Source organism: Heliangelus exortis, chromosome 18 (assembly GCF_036169615.1).
Source record: "Heliangelus exortis chromosome 18, bHelExo1.hap1, whole genome shotgun sequence".
Lineage (NCBI taxonomy): Eukaryota > Metazoa > Chordata > Aves > Apodiformes > Trochilidae > Heliangelus > Heliangelus exortis.
The window spans coordinates 11132906-11154497 of NC_092439.1; the positions used below are offsets into that span (position 1 = coordinate 11132906).

At 35.0% G+C, this 21592-nt stretch overlaps 1 protein-coding gene across 2 annotated transcripts in view; it reads right to left on the reverse strand.

Moving 5' to 3' along the window:
- Positions 1-21592, reverse strand: part of PLEKHA7 (pleckstrin homology domain containing A7) — a 118133-nt gene that overhangs the window by 5006 nt on the left and 91535 nt on the right. For both annotated transcript variants that reach the window (XM_071761703.1, XM_071761702.1), the window contains exons 13-26: positions 20202-20255; positions 16057-16125; positions 15764-15844; positions 14518-14667; positions 13415-13516; positions 10046-10154; positions 9010-9248; positions 8561-8749; positions 8176-8293; positions 7236-7315; positions 6644-6844; positions 3416-3568; positions 1764-1897; positions 869-1011 (exon numbers count right to left, since the gene is read on the reverse strand). In XM_071761703.1, the coding sequence (XP_071617804.1) occupies positions 869-1011; positions 1764-1897; positions 3416-3568; positions 6644-6844; positions 7236-7315; positions 8176-8293; positions 8561-8749; positions 9010-9248; positions 10046-10154; positions 13415-13516; positions 14518-14667; positions 15764-15844; positions 16057-16125; positions 20202-20255 (1822 nt within the window). The remainder of the gene's footprint in view (positions 1-868; positions 1012-1763; positions 1898-3415; positions 3569-6643; positions 6845-7235; positions 7316-8175; positions 8294-8560; positions 8750-9009; positions 9249-10045; positions 10155-13414; positions 13517-14517; positions 14668-15763; positions 15845-16056; positions 16126-20201; positions 20256-21592) is intronic.

Sequence of the window (21592 nt, forward strand, 5' to 3'; positions counted from 1 at the left end):
ATGCATCTGGATATTGGAATAATCTGTCTTAAATGGGAAGGTCTTAGGGCTTCTGTGGCAAGTGCCATAAGTTTAAACTGACAACTTCAGGTGAGAAATGGACATATTTTTTCTCCATCATAGTCAAGTTTTCATTATTTCCATTCTCCACTGGAACAGTGAACTGTGCCAGTTATAAATGGCCAGTCAGATACTTGCTAGAATAGCTGCTCCACGTCTTACTGTGCAATACAAATCTTGACTTTTATTCCTTATTTCAACTATAAAGCAATCAAGAATTAAATCATCACTTCTGTAACGTTGCAAAGAATTACCAGACATCAATCAGAATTCATGCACCCCACTCTTACTCTGACCTCTAATCTTGGCCACCAGGCAGGAGCCTGCGAATAACCATTTTACAATGTCTTTTTCAATCTGTTGTCATACAGCTCATGCTGCAAATGATTGTACTCTAATCTCAGACCAGGGAATCTTTCTGCTAGAAAGAAAAATAAAACCCTATTTGTCCTGATTTTTTTTAAGTCACAGATCAATATACTTTAAAAAAATGAATATATAAATAAATAATTTGATATTATTATAGAGAAATCACTGAAAATGTTTAACTTTTGGTACTATTAGTAACAGCAGGCTTCCAAGCTCTAAACTTACTGATCACACTAATTTGTCCCCTTCACCCTGTTCATTGGAGGCCAAATACTCAACATATACCTACAGTCTCTCTAAATCTATCTATACACACTTTTCACTATTTGCAATACAAATGACTAAAAGTCTCTCTTACGCCAGGAGTTCAGCAAGAACCCCATACAACTTTAGAAGCTGGTAAGAAATAGCTGTTATTTTGTAAATAACTAAGTATTACCTGCTACCTCCTTGCTCCTCTGAGAGGCTTCAGAAGCCAAAGCGTATGATATGGTAATGATGCGCTCCTGCTCCTGCAGCTGTGAATCTAAATCACCCGAGCTGTGTTTGTCCTGGGCTACAGCAGGCTGTAGGTTGTGCATACTAGTGGGAAAGTGCAAAACAACATTAACATTTACAAACAGTAAGAAGAATCCACCATGCAGAGGAGAACAAGCTTGAATTCATGGAGCAGTTTTCAGATCTCACCTATCCATTTTTTTTTCTCTGTATTTTATGTTCTTTAAAGTGGTGTTTGATATTGTATGTAAATGACTGCAGCATACAAAGACAAATGGTGTAGCCATTACATATTCAGTCACCACTTCTGCACAGCCTTAGGTACATCTGACAGCCCTTTGTTGTAAATACACTGTTTACATGAAAGCACTATGAAAAAAAGCTACTTATTTGAAGTTGTTAGTGAAATTTCTTGTTCCTGCCCAGAGGAAAAGGCAAATAACCTGGTGTGCCTCAGGCAGGGGCTCTTCAATAGTCATCCAAAGAGTTAAATTAAGGTAATCAAATTCTTGCAACTGAATGTTTCAGCTGACTCTGTTTTAGCTTAGTGTCAAGCACTTCTCCAGAACTCCAGCTATGTGTAGGTAGACAACAGAAACTTGCTCTTACACCAACTTTTGCTTTTGGCCAAATCTGTGCCTTTCCTTCTCCTGACTCCCATCTACAACTTGCTATTTTAGGATGCTCTGAACAAGAAAACTGACATATGCAGATTTTGTCATCATCTCTTCTAGCCTGTTTTAAAAAGGACCTTTAAGCATTCTACAAGAATTCTGTGCATTTTCTAAAAGCTAGAAGTTACACTTAGATAGCTGAACCACACAACACAAACTGACCTTGACTTAGTAAGAATATTCTTGATCTTTTCTGCTTTACGCTGCCTGGCTGCCCGTTCCTCGGTAGAAAGGGGCTCTTCTGGCTCAAGTTCCACGTAACGTTCTGGAATTGCAACCTTCTCAGGTTTTGACAACTGTGGAAAGCAAGCATCAAGCACTTCATAACAAAAGACTGTGAAAATGGAGATAAATCCTCCTTAATGGGAGAACACAGCGAAAAGAATAAAGCATGGGATTTCACAGTGTCAGCACACGTGCCCAGTGCTTAACACTCCCTCTGGATATGAGTTGATGCCCTTTTAACAGTGTCTTTTCTCCTTTATTTATTTCACTTTAGAAGACAGCTAAAAAATATATTAAAGGCAATTACAGAAGAAATAAGAAACAGCCAAGAGCCTTTCTCCAACTCAGGTTAGAGCCTGAAGTAGTGAACTGCCTAAAGCTGTTACAGTAGAAACAACCACTATAAGACCTAAATCAGCTCATCTGCCACTTCCAGAATAACAAAAACTCAGTTATCATGGGAACAGGAGATTTTCATTGGCCTTCAAGACACAGATGAGTACACTGCCTTATGAGGCACATAAGTACTTCAAGTACTCTGTACCTGCCAGGAGAAGAACATGGTTACACGAAATGGAAAAGAACAGCCTGGGTCATTTCAGACAGAAGCCTTATATTCAGAGCTTCAGACCAGCTTCAGCTACTCTGAAGCAGGACAGAAATGCCTATAATGCAAAAATGTTTCCTATCCCAGGCTTAAGGCACTAATTTGGATGTATGAAGTGATTCACATAGCCCTGGAGACCTTCTGGGAAAAAAACTAATAGCAAAGCTCATCAAGGGAAGGTAAAACAACAGAAGTATTTTTCCTGTCGCTAAGTTTACAGAAGAACTTCATTTTCTGTAGATTAACTGAAAAATAAATCCATTCATAGAGATCATCAGGTATTGACTCTCAGATTCAACCTCCTACAAACACCCCTCTCTATAAAATGATGCACTGCCAACAGCTTTCAGAGGAGGAGCTTACTAGTCTAATTAAATTAATAATATAGAGTACCTACTGATATTTTTCCACTTGCTATATTCTTTCTTTCCCACCAGATGGCTCAATCGCATTTCAAACACATCCTTTATCCAGTTACTAGAGTCAAAAAAAGATCCAGAGCCCAGAAAACTGATCAAGTCACTTGGAAAGCTGACAGGAAGGTGTTTTCTGTTCTGACCAGAATAAAGCAGTGCTTGCTCTTCTCTACCATGTTTGCCAGTCAAAATGAAGAGGAAGGTAGCTCTGGGGAACTAACTTTTACTTCTTTTTTTTTTTTTTCTTTCAAATATTCTTGATGTTGTCTCACCTTTTTTTTTTTTTTAATTTATGGAACGTTTCATAACTTAATCACTTTCTCCTTTGCAATTGCTGAGATAATGAATTTCAAACAGCAGAGCTTCTCTCCACTAAAACACAACATGAACATGAACTTTACAGAGATTCTAAGTGCCAGGCCATACGTTTTCAATTTCCAAAAGACTCCTTTTCAGTTCAAACTTCCATGTAACTTTTGAAAGAAAAAAAGAAAATTCACTACCTAAAACTTAAAATGGTTAATACTTTTAGGGCACAGGATAGGAGGCAAAAAGTTATGTGTTACCTCTTTGCTGATATCCAAATCATAGTCTTGAGGCTCCAGGTCTGTCTCTGTCACTGCTACTGGCTGAACTTTTAACCATTCATTTTCATCCTTATCTTCTCCACGAATTGCCCTCTCAAGTAACTGCAAATCAAATTCTTGCTCTCGTTTCCACTGGTAATAGATACAAAACAATTAAAAGCATTCAACCATACTGACAAACTCATTATTGATCAATGTACATCACTACTGCTGCAAGTTCTATATTGCCGAAAGAATCCAGAGAGTAAACCCCTTAAATGACAACCAAAAGAAAATACAACTGTATTTTTTGGAATGTATGGTTGGAAGATGTGACCTGTAGCTGTGCTGCACATATTTTGAAGTACTGTTTCATTTTACAGTACTCAAGTACTGTTTCATTTACATTCAGCAGCATTAAATTCTAACAAATGTATTAATCCTAATTTAATCAATGCTGATGAACATGGAACTGGCTACTCACAAACATCTTTGGAAGCACAGGTGTCACTACAAGTGAGTCTATGAACTGACAGACCAGTCCTAGGCATTCTACCCAGGCAGTGCTGTGTGATTCTGAATCACTACACAGAAGGGGTATTTATCCTGCAGGTTGAGAGTTGCAACTTGAATATTTTACATACCTTTCTAGAACAATACCTAGTTATAAAAGCTGTTAATATCCTATGTACCAGCATTAACTTGTCTTGAATTTGAAAATAATGCTTCAGTAACTTCTAAGCTCTTATGTCTTTACAAAGGCATCTATCAACATGCAAAGATTTTTTAAAAAATCACATTCTGTGTTCACAACGTAATATTTAGCAATAATTAATTCAAAACATACTTAAATTAAGCAGCATAATTTTAGATTTCCCACTGCATAGTAGCTTCTTTACAGAAATAGAGCTGCTACCACCACTTTTTTGTTCAAAAAATGAAATTCAGTTGCAGGATCATCCAGCAGACCTCAGCAACTTTACCACATAAAACTGAAACACAGTACTAAAAGCGGTGGGGAAGAGAAGGGACAAAAAGAAAAACAATAAGGAGAACATCTCCTTGAGCATCTGAGGGTATCAATAAGAGAATGTACCATTATTTGTTTCTTAAAAGTACCTCTAGTATTTCTGTTACAGATCTTTGGCTTGTTTTGGTTGAAGTTTGAACATCATATGAATTTCTTAAGATTTCATTATGCTACTTGCATTAATAACTAATTGAAACCTATTCATGCACAAGCTCTCACAATATTCACTCAGAACATACATATCTTCCACATATTTTTTTTAAAAAGTTAAATGGCTAAGAGGGAATTATATCTCAAAAATTAAGATATTTCTTTATTTCTATACAGAATTCAAAAGAGAAAAAAAAAAAGTTTTCTCATATGGTTACTCCAAACTCATTCTTCTACTCATTTTCGAACCAGGCCTGATTGAAATAGTATACTTTAAATACACAATCATTTTCAAGTTGATATATAAAGGTAAGAAAAACATCAAACCACTATTAGGAAGCAGTATTTTTATTGGCTTTGATGTTGCGACTTGTACATGAAAAAGGCATTGTATATAACAAATGACTGCATGTACTGGGATCAATACTTAAAATGCCACACTACACTTGAGAGCTGACCGATTAAAAATTAGATTTACACCAACAATGTGTGTTTAAAGCAAATGTTACATTCTGAGCAGCACTTGAGTGATACATTTAACTGCCTGCCATTTTGGCTGCTAAATAATGGTAATGCTGTAAGTAGCTGTGTTATCAAACATGCTTTTTGCATACTGAAGCCCTACAGGTACAAGAGATGACCGCTAAAAAGACTGCTAGGGCTGAAAGATCCTGGTTTAATTCTTTACAGCAAGAAGACCAAGATGGCACCCAAATCTATAGATAAAGTGTTTGCCACAAATGTTAATAAGGGGTGTTACAAAAATTTGAATTGTGTATGTGAGTCAGAAAACCTAAGAATCTCAGATTTAGTTCTTTGAATTTAAATATGAAAAACCAGTGAAACTATAGCTCTACACTTTCCAATTATGCACTACCTTTCATAAATTACTGATTGCAAAAAGAGATAACAAAGTAGATTAATGTCTCCAAGTAGTGCACTCATTTATTGGGAAAGGAAATACAAACAATTGGCTGTAAATTAGTGCTACTGAACAGCAGGAATGAAAGGCTGAATGTTATAGGGGGGTTTTAATGCTAGCAATTGACACACGTACTAAATGCAATTAAGCCTGGTAAAAATTGAGTAGTCCAGTTAGAAATTTTAAAATAACTACAAAAATCTGCAAATTAAAAACAAGCAAACAAAAAAGGAGGCATTAAGTATGATGAGTGACAAATCAGAAAGCAAGAGATCTTGTGCAATGAATTAGGTAAAACAAGGTGATCATTCTAAAGCTCCAGTGGACTAAATAAAAAATAAATTAGAAGACCATAGCATAAGTGCAATTACAGTACAATCTTGGTTTAGCACCAAGTGAGTGACTGGGTAACTTCATCAACTAAAATTGCTTTGGTTAGTATCCAAAATGTATCTTTACAAGTTATCATCTGTACAGCATTTTATCTCAGAATGCAACAAAAATCCTTTTCTTCAGCAGCTTAAATTTGAGCCTTATTAGAATATTCTATGTTTTGAGCTTTAGAAAAGAATTTGTACCAATTAAAACACATTAGCTCTTACATAAATTTCTGATCAGCATGACTAGATTTTAAAACTGATTACCCTTTTAACACCTCTGTTAAAAAAAAAAAAATCACCACTTTAGTCTGGTATTACCATGACTATCTTGCAGGCTAGTTTATGAATTAAAAAAGAAAAATGCCCACGGTGAATAAGAACATTCTAAAAGGCCCATTCCATTATGATTATGAAGCAGTTTTAATACTGTACAAGCATCTTACACTTTCTAAATACAATTCCAATAAAAAGCAATCATGTTTCTGAAACCACTCCAATATACTCACATCTCCACTCAGCACACTAACCTCTGACCAACTTACCTGCTGAACCTGCTACATATACTGTAAGTACTGGTAAAAAAGACATCATCTGTTACTCACACTCTCTGAACTCATTTGATAATGTATATAACACTGATTTAATTAGACCAGAAGCATCACAAACACTTAAGTGAAAGTGCCTGCTAGGAAAAAAACAATGCAAAGACATTTTAGTTTAGTCCTTTTAAGGCATATCTAACATACTGAGCCTATGTCTGCAGAAATGGGCCTGATGAAAGAGCGAGATGAGCCAGGCTGCCTCTCTCCTTGGCTTAGAGTTCTCTTGCGTTCCCGAACCAGCGCCTTCTGGTGCCGCTTCATTCTTTCCAGTTGTTCCTCTGCACTCATTTTGCCTCTTTGGTGGTCTCCAGAGTATAAACGTTCCAAGGCACTCTTTGGTCTCTCCTGTAGAAGTCACAAGACACATAGAATATGTTGTAATTAACACCTTATGAGAAGTATACAAAAAAATTAACTTTCTCCTACCTTATTAATAAATTAACATGTTCTATGATTTTTGCATTTATTTACATATTTCAGCTCTATGTCTTGTATTAGTATTGCTGATTTTTAGTCCTCAACCTTGTTTTATACATCTGTTTCAAATACAGTAAGTCTCCAGTCTGCTTCCTTATTCATTTAACAAAGTGAAAAATTTGAGATTTTATCAGATCACAAGTGGTGGTCCCTCTACTATGCTACTACAATCCCTCTTCCTGCTACACAAAACATATTCTGGGCTTAACTATTTTGAACAATTCAGACATTTGCCTTCAGGTGTTCATTTACAACTTACCTTGGACCTATCCCTTCGAAGTGTTGCATATGACAAAACGGTAGAGGATTGGTGCAATCTGGAAGTTGATCCAGATAAACCTTTAAAAGGAAAAAAAGAATGCTTTAAAACCAAACAACAGACAAAATGAAGACAATTGTCATATTTTTTAAATTACCATGCTTTTTCTATGATATTCTGGCTACTATTTCAGCTCACATTTCCCATTTTGCAGTTCAGAAGCTCATGAGAGGAGTGTAATTTCATTTCAGCCAGAAGTGATGTGTACAAGGTCACTATTGATCAAAATTCAGAAAGAGCTATAGTAATTTAGAAACTTCTCTTAAATGAAGTATGGGGTGAACTCAGCTATACAACAGTAGATAAATTGTACAAATAATCACATCTCTGAAGAAAATCATGCTTAACATTCACAGTTAAAAAGGTAAGAAATAAGAAAAAGGTCAGAAATAAATTGCTCTCGCCCAAATCCACTCTCACACTCACATTCTCCTCATTCACAAACTGTTATAGGAAAGTAGTGGGAATAGTGGGAATTTCATAGTGGGAGTGGAGTGTCAAGTCACATGTAGTGTCTGGGGGGAATATATTCTTATTCTTATTCTTCAATTGCCAATAGAAGTGTCTAAAAACACTTGAGTTTGTTAAATACCATACAGAAATTATGAAGAAAAATAACTGAATATAGGATATATTCTAACAGCTGATTTCATCTTTTGCTATGTTTTTTTTTTTTTAAGCAATGTGTATTAACTTGCTTTGCAAAAAGGCTGGGTGTCAATAATGGCACCATTAAAATGCACAAAATCTCTAACTTTTCACAGCACTGTATAGTTAATCTTAAAAAAAAATATTTCAGGATTAAGACCATCTCCAGAAAATCCTAAGAGAGCAAAGCTCTTGTACTGTTAAAAATCAACTACATAAATTCCTGTCTTACCACGGGTAGGTAATGTCTGGTATCCACTCTCAGAGCTCATTAACCCACTGGCAGGTTGGCTGAGGTCACCAGCTATGGTTGCTAGTTCTGGTTCACTCATGTATGAACGCAGTTCCACCTGTACAGCAAAACACTCCTCAGTTCTAATGAAATCACAGAGAGTAAGTCTTAATAATATTAAAACAAATCTAAAGCTGTGTTTCTACATTACTCATCTCTTTGCCATTATTATATGGCAGAGATCTATCCCTACCGTTACTCTCTCTGCCAATATCTCTCTCTCCTCATTACAAGACTGAGAGGTCCATATATTTTATAGACAATATCTTTCCTTATAGGCTCACCTATCAGTAAAGTTCAGGTGTACAGGTTTACAAGTGCTCACCCTATAATCTCCATTTACATATTGTCCAAGTTCTCTGTCTCTCTTTCTTTCATCTGACTGACGTTTTAGGCCCCGCACTGATGTGTGTCTGATGACAGTGGCTTCTCTTGGGAGAGGTGGAACAGCTGGTGGCTGATCATCAGGACTGTACAACTGAGGGAGAGGAGGTCTGGGTGGTGCATCATCTTCCTGGCAAGAGGAAAACACAGCAAACAGCCTGAATTCATTATATTACATGAATTATTTGTGACCGCTTCACCTCTGTCCACACCAGAAGCTTGAGTTTTGAAAAATCAAACAAGACCCAAGAGAGCAAACAAGTAAACAACCACAAAGTCTTATCAAGGAAAAGTCTTCATTAGTGCACTTTATAACCATGAAACTTTCACTGTTTCTGCCTCAAGTAAACAGAAACATTGTTGAAGGAATTTGACAAGAGCAGTACTTACAACCTTTGGCTTTAGCTTAAAAGGTGACTGAAGAGGCGGCTCAATTTTTTTCAGCTGCTGTGCTTGGTGCTGTGTTCTGGACTGGAAATAAGGCTGTGGATACAGCCTGACCTCCAGAGAGGATTTAACTGGACTGGATGGAGGGCTCTGAGGGACTGAAAGTTTGCTCTCCATGGTCGCAAGGGAAGCTGGTAAGGAAGGCACTGAAGACTGAGAAAATGAAGGCACTATTTTTCTCTCTAGAGAAGAAACAAACAAACATGTTAGGTGTTCTTTCTAATCAATCATGTTCATGAAATCAGTTTGTAGGCTGTATCTGGCCCCATGCCACAGGCTCCTTAAGATGCCTATAGATCTAGACAAGGCTCACAGTCATTCCTTAAATAAAATAAGACCTTGCCATCTCAGAACTACTTTATCTCTGTATGTAAAAAGGTAAGCAAGGATATTTTATATTTGAAGTGAACTCACAGGAGGCATTAACTGTGTTTTGCTACCCCAGTGCCTTAGGTCTTTTCTTTGAAAAAATAATAAAGCAATTGAAATGCAGACCACACACATTTTCCCCTCCTATTTTCCATAGCTGATAATGTTGCTCTGCCCAGAAAACACCTGCCTGAAGAGGGAGGGGAAAGACAACTGCAGCAAGGGCAGCATCCAAGGGATGAGAAGAACACAGAGAGAAGTTCCTGGACAGAATGCAGACTAAATACTATGCTGGTATGAGCCTGGCATGTGACAAACTCTTTCTGCAACTTGCAGAACTTAGCCTGTCATCATCATCATCATCATCATAATTATTCCCTTTTTAAGGCTTGTCACATTTTAGTGTCATCAGTATGTGAAAACAAATGATTAAAAAACTTAAGACAAAAAAACCCCAAATTAATATGTTCAATCAACAGAGATTTCTGATGCAATCAGCAGCTGAATTAACTGGATTTTCTGCAGTAGAACAAACTTCTAGAGTATGTGCACAGACCTAAAGATTCATCTGTGTTGGTATATTTTAAAATTTTAATTATATTCTACTTACCTGGATTCTTGATAGAGTCTACTATGGTTTTGTAATTTGCTTTATTTGCACTCAAGCCAGCTGTAACATCTTCAATTCTCCACAAATCTTTTTGTATTTGTGTTTTCTCCTGATGTTCGTAGAAAAAGAAAAGAAGGAAAATAAATTATTTATGATTTCTAATTTATTATGGGCTTATTCTTGTTTTGATAACAAAACCAAAATAGTGTTTCAGAACTTACATGAAAACTCATGAGTCCAGAAACTAGTTAAATAACTATTTTAAAGTAAAAAAGAAAACCAAAACAAAACACCAACACAAACCAACATATCTTGCCCATTAAATTTATCAGAGCATTTCCTGAGTCTTGGAAGACTTCCTGTAGAAGGGGCTGGGAAAGAAACATGTCTACATTCTTCTCTACAATATTATTCAGGCTAGGAAAACCTTGTTTAATGTTCTGCATAAAATGAGGTTACAGAACATTTTCATTTCATTTGAATGTTGCTCTTAACTCCTGTACTAACACATTTCAGACTGCTAAGGCAGCCTTCTGAACCCCATCTTAACACATCTAGGGAAAATGTCCAATATTAAAACAGCATAAAATAAGTGTAGACTCCCTAAGTACTGCCATGAACTTCCTAATGACTTTCAATGGATGAAATATAAAATCAAAACTAACTCAGAAGAGCTGAAAAATTTAATTTCTGCTTGTATTTGGCTTATAGGAATGATGTGTTATAGGTTGAAACAGTATATTGCTGCTGTTCCAGGATTTGTTCTCATCCTGCAACCTATTTGCTTTACCCAGCCTTTCCAGGAGGAAGGAAAAGGAAGCTTTGTCTGAGGCTTTGGACTGAGGCTTTGACTGCACCTTGCAGCCAGAGGTCTTGGCTCCTAAAGCCACCACTTCGTTCAGATGTTCAATGCAATCATCTTAAATAGCTATTCTTACCTATTTAATCAAAGCCTAACGCTGCCTTCAAAACTGGCAATAAGAATAAAATTAGTAAAACCAAGATAAAACCAATACTAAAGAAAGCAGACAGCAGTGAAACACTTAAGAATTGCTTACAAACTGCTCAAGAACTCTAGAAATCCATCACTTGCCATGAGCTGCAAAATAAGAGCTAATTAATCCTATAAGCCTGAAAGAGAAAAATTTTAGTAAAAGCCCTTACACCTCATCGAGCTAAGGAAGGCTTATAAATTGCTTTCCACTCTCTGTCTTAGATCAGAAAATATGTTCAACTAGGCTACAGATCAGCAAACAGGGTGCCAAGAACACAAACATTTAAATGATGGAGAATGTTATTTGTCTGTAGTAAACTCATTCAATAGATGGGACATATCTTGAAAGATAGTCAGGATAAAAACTATAAATTTGCATGTTTCATTTCATTCTTCTGAGATTAATCATACTATGAGGAACCAAATGATGGATTTATAATAATCAAGCCTCAGAACCCATTAAAAAACACCACATGTACAAAAAATCCTGCTTTGAAACCACTCAGAAAATGTTCGATCAGTAATGTACAAAAGCCAGGAGATCTTTCAATATTATTTCTTCCCATTACTTAAATATTGATGTGAAGAGAATTTTTAAAATAAAAAATGGACTAGATCTAAAAGATACAGATGAATTTACTTTTAAATTATGAAAGCCAAAGTTGCTGTCCATGAGAGGGTACAAATATATTTTATGAGGAAGCATGAAAAGGTATCTTGGAGAGATAAATCTAACTCACACAGAACTGTAAATTAGAATGATTTATAAAGCCAGAGGAGAAACACTTGCCAACTAAAAAGTTATCACTGACAAAATACCACATCTCAGTTAATTCCAGCATGTGTAGACCTCTCCAGCCCTTAAGCAACAATGAAGCTACACTCTTAAAAGCAAGATTTACTGGGATTGAGCTGCTTGAAATCTTGTTTTTAACCTCTCCATTAACAGAAAAAACATGAGCTGTTTCTTACAGCAACTTGCCTGCAATTTTATTAAATTTTTAATAATATTCCATGAAGACTGTTGGTTTTTGTTTTGGTTTGTTTTTTTTTAATATAGTGTATGCTGGTTTAGTACTAACAAGATAAACTATCTTGAGTCTACATACCCTTGGGCAGAGATCAAAAAACCCTCTAACCATTATGGGTACTTCAAGTGAGAATTTTTTAAAAAATACAGTTTTAAGAACATTTGGTACTCTGAAAAAATCAATTCCTCTTAGTATCTCCAAAAATAATTATGCAGAAACAACTTCTAAAATCTAAGCCAAACATATCTATGTACAGCTATAGATGTGTGTATATATATATATATATTACAGCATACACACACAAAACATAACATGCATATATTTGTGTGTGCATGTGTATTTTTTTATAATTATGCACATATGCAATACTCTGACTCTAGAAAATGAATCACTTCCCCACCTCCAAATTAGAAGCAAATGAAATGGACTTTGAAGACTGATGCAACCTTAAGTTTTACATCTCTTGCTTTGATCCAAAACATTTATCCATTAATAGTGAAAATAAACAGACTTCCTATCTGAATATATATTTGTTGCAAATAAATAAATTTAAAATTTAATTTGAAGTCTTTTGCTCCAGAATATTTGGAAAAGTAGACTAAGACTTGAGCAAAATGGATACATTAGCTTTGCTCCTTGTGTTTTGTCTTTTAAATAAAACTTTTATATTTAAACACAGCAAAAATAACCCAGCCTGTATAAATCACCAGTTGAAAGCAGGTATGTAGAAATAATCTGGTGTGCCACATCCAGTTCAGTGAACAGAATATCTTATAAAAAAGCTTTGTTTGAAGCTAAGACTCAAACCTGAATAATTGATTTAAACCCAAGATGCCTTTCAATTACTGATGGCTGTTAAACACTTATCCCACTCCACAAAACAATCTGCAGAGATAAATCTTCCATAAATAGAACATGACAAAGAACAAGTAATGACAATAACAAGCTAGTCACTTGATGTTTCAAAAAATGGATAAAGACACCAACGTCAAATCAAATATATAGAAGAGTAAGAAGTCCTGCATAGCCTTATAAATTAAATACGTAATCAATGTCAAGATGTCAGCATGTAATAAAAACATAATAAAATAATGACAAATTTGCATGCACAACTTATGAGAAACTGTTACACATGCAGGAAGATACCTAGTTACTGGCACAGCTGTGCTGGCACCACGGCTGACCTTTGCAAACTGGGCTGTGTGACAACTGAACACAGTGCAAAAATTGCAGAGAATTTATTTGATGACAGCTTTTAAGTTCATGTCATACTTAGGAGATGATTTTGTCTGAACCTGAAAGCTATCATCTCGTAAGTTAACCTGTGTCTGGACATGGACCCACCTGAGATAGCAATGAACTATTCATCCGTTCCTGTAAGGCTTTTTTCAGCTGGCTCACATCCTTTTCTAGTTTTAGGTATTCATTCCAGGCATTTTCCATTTCCTATTAACAGAGGTGATACTCTATTACAATGTTATAATAAACTTCAAAAACACTATTCTCGAATTGAGCACCAAAGTGTTTTTAAGATGGAGGTGTTACATTACAGAGAGAAGAAAAAAAAAATCCCCTTTGTAGCCTGTATTTTTGCTGAGAGTTGATGATAAACTTAAAAATGCTTTATAGCTTCTAAGGTCAAAACAAGAATCCCTAGTTAAAAAAAATCTGGCCAGCTTTCTGACACAAAATCATTTCTTAAGCTTAAAACTGGTAATAGAATCTGAACTATGGCTAGTATGCTATAAAGGAATCAGGTCTATTCCAGTTCCATTTCCCTTTACTCCCCTATTTAAAACAAGTTTATAATTAAAATCCAGGCAGTCACCTAAACCAAAACTCACGTTTTGAAACACAAAGCAGGATATTCTTAGAAGTTCTACAGACTGTGTTGCAATACCACTAGAAATGAACAAACCAGCACACACCTGAAAGACAAGGCTATCCAATCACCCTTACTTTACCTATATTATTTCCATCATCCATGTCAATGTAGTCCACCTTCTGACCCAGAACTGACAAAAATCAAGAGCCTGGAGCATTTTTATGTAAGGAATGATGAAATGAGATTTTTCTCTTAAGTCTAGAAAACAGGTTACTTGAAACTTGAGGGGAAGAAATAATGGAAGTCTCTCTAATATACTCTCTTTCATGGTCAAGTCTTAGAAATATTTTTTTATTAATAAAAATACAGCATTAAACTGCATTTAAATGTAACTGAAGTCTAACATCAACAGTAAAACGTGACCAAAATATCAAACTTTCCCAATTCCTTTTCCTCTTGAAAAATATCATGAAATCATATTTCTATTTCTTTCTTCTGGTTCAGTGTTCTGTATCTTAACCAAGTAAGTTCAGGACAGAACTTAACTCTCCCATACAATGAACAGTTTTAGTCTAGCTGGTGTTTTAATTATGATTTCCTTGAAACAACAAAAAACACTTACTGTTGAAACTTTGGATATTTCAGCCCGGATATGTATGAGATCCTCTTGCAAAAGTCTCTGCTGGTAAGAAATTTTTTCTGCATGCTGTGGTTGGTCTTTGTACTGTTCCATCTGTCTGTGTAAAACCTCCAAAACAGACTCCAGCTGGTCCTAACGAAGAAGATGGCAGTAAGATTACAACATTTACATGGAATTTTACAGATGTACCTGCAGGAAAATAAAAGTTGTTTTCCACAGTCTCAATCTTAACTAGAAGTCACTAGGGCTAGGATTGGCTTGACCTCTTGCAGATACTAAGATAGGAATGAAAAACTGCAAGAGTCTTGATTAATCACTGTAATCAAAATTATCTGGCTTTTGCCATTAAATCTTTCCCTCAAGTAACCAAAATTGTAGAAAACACAAAACAGTGAGAAGGACTTTTTGTATTTACAGTCTGTACAAAATCATAACTTACAGTTTAAGAAAAGTTCCCTTCACAGTACAGACCTGTGTCAGCATTAGTTGTTTATGGAAGGCTAGGTTCTCACTCACTGCTGAAGTTAAACCAGTTATAGTTAAATTAAATACTAAATTTAAGTATTAAATTAATATAGTTTGCCTGAACTACTAAGTAACCCTGATTAATTCCATCATAAGTAAATAACACTGGATGATTTTTCAACTGTAGTTCATTGGAAGGACAAATCTGGACAGTATGTTCATTTTAGAATAGATTATTTTTCTGAACTACCTCAATCTATTGAGGTCACAGGCAGTAAAACAGATAAGGATACAGACAGGCAGGAAAGACAAGCCATTCTGCTGTTATTTACAAAAAACAAAACCAAAAACCAAGAATCCACAACACAAGTTACAGTGATATTTCATTATGGTAGCAGACCTCTATTAATGCAAACAGTGTTTGTGCAGGTGGAAGGAATTGCAAATGAAACATGACTCCCCCTCACAACATACACATATTAAGACATAAATCAAAACTACATAGAAAAGTGTACATACTCCAATTTGTAATAAATGCCAGAAAATTAAGTATATGTGGATTTAAATATTATTGTTTAAGACTGCATTTCCAAAAGTGGATACTCAAGCCTAAGAGGAACATTTTTTTTAAACTTATATACATGTCCAAAGAAAACTACTACAATGCAAGCAGCATCCAGCAAATTCATTCTTTGTTTGTTATTTCATATTTTATCATTATAGGAAAGTTTTTAATTGATAAAATCCTTTCTAATCTACTTACTTTATTTTCCTTAAGAGCTCTTATTTTGTCCTCCAAGTCCTGCAGAATTCTGTCCTGCTCACAGAAAATGCTTAGCTTGACCTGAAAAGGAAAATATAAGTCTACAATGTAGATCATAGAGAGAAGAAAAAAAAAAATCCCCTTTAAATTAATTTTTTAATTTAAAAAATTAACCTGAAAAGTCTCCACTAGGAGTATTTTACCCCAAAGAGCATGATAATGTGAACATGAAACAGTACAAGATAAAGAGCCAAAACAATGCAAGAGGTTCTGAAGTGGTATTTGATACTTACATCAATATCACTTTCTGCAATCTTGACAGGTTTTGTACTCCGTTCTTTTAAGGTGTCCCGCCCTGTCACCTACAGGGAATAGGTTTTGAAGATCTGAGAAATTTGTTGCAAACTCAAAGCTAGTTATGCTTCAGCAAAGAAGTTCTGTTAAATATTTAGGGTTACTAAAAAAGATGAATAACATTTTGCTTCAAGTCTTTTCAAACATTCTAGTTTTTTAAAAATGTTATCAGAAAGGATTCCTAGTTATAGCAAGCTATTTAGTAACTCTTACAGTAGCTTAAGATTCTCTCCAAAACAGCATAATCCCACTTGTTTATGCTTACAAAGGTTCTGGTCTGGCAGAACCTCATAGTTTTAACAGTTTGCCTTCAGTAACTTTCTTGAAGCCAGAGGATTTAAATAGTTAGATAGCACGGTTGCTATCTGTTTCAAACAAAAGTTTAGTAACAGCTTGTTACAGATGTAAAAATTAAAACCCAATATTAATTAATGACTAAAAATACAATTTTTTCATTCTACAAAGGACAGCCTCTTCCATAGTGCAGGGTGAATTTTATTGGAAGCAGAATGCTATAAAAGGGCCATAATGGAGTTAAATGTAATTTGTCTTTTTTTAAATGTTTATGATATTACAAAGTTCTCATTCCATTTATTACTCATTTCATACTCATTTTCTTGTGAGATTATCACCTAACACAATTTCTGAAACAATACAGAAACTATATATAACTATATATAAACTGTATACTATTCTTCCAACCTTTACAGCAATCTTAAAACGAAGGCATGTCTACCTTTGTAGAAAAATTTTATTATTTCTAGTGTCTACATGGGACCCTTTCTGTGAATAAATGAGGTTAAGAGAACAGAAACAGAATGCAGCTTATTGATCAGTGCAAGTCTTGAAATCTAATGACTTAGTATTACTGGATTAAAACATTTTAAAAGATCCATTAAAGCAAATACTACCTTGCAAAGAAACACCTGATGTTTAGAATTACAATGTTCATATACAGTATATTTCTATTCATACACAGGCAAGAGTTTATGGAGAAAAAAATCACCTAAATATTGTGTTTAATAATATAAGAGCAGAAGTTGTTGGCTTTTCTGGTGGGGTAGAAGAGGTAGGTTGCTTTTTTACCTCCTCTGACTTCAATCTCCAGACTTGAAGCTACCTGGTTTTCTCATTAACCTACAGGACCCTGGTAGCTTTCTTAAAGTACCTACATTTTACTGTAAGTGTAGAGAAAACTTTGATATAACCTCAGCTTCCCATTTAACATGTAACATGAAGTTAGCCATCTACACATTTTTTTCAAGTAATAAAGTAGGTTTAAGACAGAGCAGTAAGATCATAATTTATTTTTACTGTCTTCTCCAACAGGAAGCTTCATTCGAAGACTTATCATAAGTTCTCATATGGTGAAATGCTATTTCCCCACCATCAAAATCAAGAGCATTTATTGCCTCTCAAAACTTTTAATTTTCAGATATTAAAATTTTCAACAATTAAGTGTTTTATATTGGAAGAATCCTCCCTTTCAAAATTATTAATGAAATTATGTAAAAGCTAAAGCCTATATATAATAGTAACAAATAAACATAAGCATAAATACTCGCATGTCAAGGTAATAACTGCAAACTAAGAGAAAGCAGAAGCATTTTTCAAAGTAACAGAATTAGCACAAAAAACAGAGTTTACAAATTTGGGGAATATTATACACTGCATAATTAGAGTTGTAAAGATTTTCTTATTATCAAGCAGTGAACATGAGAACATAATGAAGATTCAGCATGCTTCCACATTTTCAAAATTACACATAGGAGTCACTAGTTCACAAAATCATTTCCAAAATATGATAAAATGCAACCAAACACTGAGTTCAGCCATAATTTTGCATACAGACTCCAAAAGGGGAAAGAGAAAGAAAAAAAGAAAAAAAAAAAGGAAATAAAAGCCTTACAGAAAGCTTGACTCTACCATAAGACACCTGTAAAAGCCAAAACATGTAAACATTGACTGCTATTTTAAAAAGCAATGGGATGAGCACATTTCAGATGCAAGCAGTCTTACATGTATACTGGATAGTAACCCTTGTGCTGAGTTCTTTAGCACTTTGTATATCATGTTGATCAGAGGTCCATTATTTTCTATCTGTTTCAAACAAAAGTTTAGTAATAGCTTGTTACAGATGTAAAAATTAAAACCCCCAAACCTTACAACTCAAAACTCCATAAGCAGCAGTAATCACATGCTCTTACACCACACCAGTCCTTGAGTTTTATGGTCTATGTTATTTGCCATTATAGCAACTACAGCTGGATATCTACTTATCTTGCTACATTGTGGGCAGACACCCAGAACACTTCTTTTTCTTTTGCAGAACACACATACTAACACACAAAGTAAGATTTGCTCAGGCTTCCCAATTGCAGTTTTAAGTGTTGGAAATACATTTTCTGCCATGTAATATTTAGTCATGCTTGTACCAAGAGCTCTTTATAGATCATCTGAGCAACCTAGTTAAAAACTCAGTGAATAAGTTCTTTCCATCACACTTACCCTTCATCCCATAATACCTGCTCTGCACTATTCCCTTCATTATCTATGTGACACAGGCTTGCTCTGGTAACCTCTTTCAACTGCATCAGAAACAACTTCAGATTTTACAGTGTGACTGCAGAATGAAGCAAGACAAGTGCTGAATCACTGAGAGGGCCCCAGATTGTCTTTAACTGACTGTAGCATTTATACTTGGTGACACAAACTGTCCTGGGCTTCTTCATCCATATTTTGTATAACCTCCTTGGGAATCTTTGCAAACTATTCTGAAGTTCTGCTCACCCACTGCTCCTGTAGCCTGCCTGAACTTCATTTCATAATCACAAGAGGGGAACCTTCCCTCACCACTTGTCTTTCACCTTATTTACACAGTCACTCTAGAAGCTTGTGGGGAAAATAAGACCTCTTCTTTCCTTTGCTCTTCCTTTCTGTTTTTCTAATAAAGGCTCTATCAACTTTTGAGATAAAAAGACCTGAACATCTGTTTGAGGAAGTGGCATGGTTGCGCTTTAACATAGTTACATCATTTCTTTCATGCTCCACATCCCTCAAGCTCATGAAGAAAAGGAGAATACAGAGCCATTGTAACTTTTTTAGCAGAAAAAATGGTTCATACACTAAGGGCAATATTGTTAAAGGAAGCCTGTATAACACATGGCATTTGGTAAACTCAGAATTATCAGTAATGTTTCTCATAGTATGTGTAAACAGCCTTTAGACTTTTTTTTTTTAATGTCAGGACTAGCTTGCATGCAGAAGAGTACTAGTGAAATGGATTGATAATTCCAGAGCACTTTTATTTCATTTACACCTATAAGAATACAAAGTAATATTGTACAGTATCATCTTGATATTAAAACCAAAAAAATGTATTAGATAATATTTTTAAACTCTTAAAGAATAAAAATAAGGCTGGTATAAAATTATAGGAGCAAGGGGGGAACAATATGTAATGTATGTAATGATAGTAATAAAATAATAACCCATAAAATAGTAATGATAAAGTACTAATTGCTGTGTTAGCAGTTAGTTTAATCAGTTTTAGTATTATGGCATAGATTAGGCTGTTAATTGCTTAATCACTATTTCATATTGAAAAGCTGTATTTCAAAACCTCTAGAACAGAGATCTTCAGAAAGGATGGATGGAAAATAGGAGTAAGTAAAGCACACAAAAAGAAGGGAAAAGTCAGCTCAAGCAAATTTAAAGGCAAAAAGCTGGATTAAAGAAACACCTTATTAGAGGAGCTGACTTTATACTTCTACTGCTCTGGCAGATAAACATTTTTAATACTTTCTTTTTTTTTTTTTTTAATCCAATTTCATCAAACCAACATGATACCATTCATCTGGAGTACCAGTAACACAAGTTCTTCCTACAAGCTGATGCAACTCCATTTTCAGAGTTGCATTTTAGTTGTATAGTCACTGCTCTAAAGACACTCAATACTCTGAGCACAACAGAGCTGGCAACAACAGTTCCCATTTCTGAACAGCTGATTTGAAAACCTGCAGAGACAAAGAAGACCACTGGGTTTAAAAAACATAATAGAAGTAGAGTCCTATAAGAATCTTACCTTTAGATCCAAATACTCCAAATCCTTTTTCAACTGGATATAAGTGTCATCGGCCTTCAGGTAAGCACATAGGGGAAAAAATGCAATGTATTTGAATGTTTGAAACAGTTTCAAAATACCTGGGCTGGTTATACATAAGAAAATGTATAAAAGAGAAAACAAAATAACAGAGTAGGAAGTACATAAAAAAGCACATTTGCTCCACCAGCAGATTGTTATTCACAGCTAATGGGCAAAATAATTCCCAAAAGTATTACTACCTCATGCCCACCCTTCAAACATAGATACAAGTTTTCCACCTCTAATGAGACACATAACTACACGAAACAATAGGTTTTCAAAAGTTACTTTTTCAATTTCTCCTGACTATCCACTTCACTGAAAATGCTATGGTGCTGCCCTCCAGCATAATATGTCCCTTTGGGAGAAAAAGAGAAGATTTGCACCTAACTGAATGTCAGATGTAACTAGAAGCCATTTTGTAACAAATCACTAGAATACCTTTGATCACCTGTCATACACATTTTAAGACATGAATTCCTTTATGCAGGAAATGTACAGAAGATATTTTGTGAATAAAATGCTGAAAAAGATCTTCTATAATTAGAGAATCCATGATGCCTTTTCAGTAATAGCAATCACCTTGATCCTTATTTTTCATTGGCTCACCTGTACTTGCTATACACTTGTTTTATCACTACATTCATCTAGCAACTTCTTTATTCCAGATGCTTCAGGAAAAGCATGCACAGAAGTTATTTATCCTTTTTTTAAAAGAGCCATTTGTAATTCACGTCAAAATAAAGCTTAACTGTGCAAATGTGCTTTGTAATCAGGCAAAATGCCCCAAAATTCAGAGTTTTTACTGCTATTTTGACAGATTTTATTTTCTGGGTAAATTAAACTTCAGAATTAGAGAAAAACACCACTATACCTTTTCTCAAGTTTTGAGCCAATGAGAATGTGTAGTTCAAAAAGAAAAGAAAAATCCTTTATGCCATAAAATCAATACATTACTCTTGTATTTCTTTAGAAGTATTCAGTTACAATTTTTATCTCATCAGCTTGTAAGTCAGGATGAGGATTTGACTGGAAAGTCTGCCACTTTTTTGAAAAATCCCTCTAACTGTGTACACATCTCAGTGCAATTGTTCTGTAGGTGAGGTAAATTGGGAAATAAACTTTTCCAAACTCAAACTGTTCCTTTAGTTTTGGGCCAACATAAAGCCTTCACCAATTCCTAGAAGAGTCATCACATTTTATTCCCAGACAGCTCCATGTTTGAAGCTCTAAAATGCATCAAAGATAAATACATTCCTGTTGGATCTCACACGTACAAGTTTTGTACCTCAGTGCAACCTACAGCACTGTTGATGATCCAAGATGCCCAT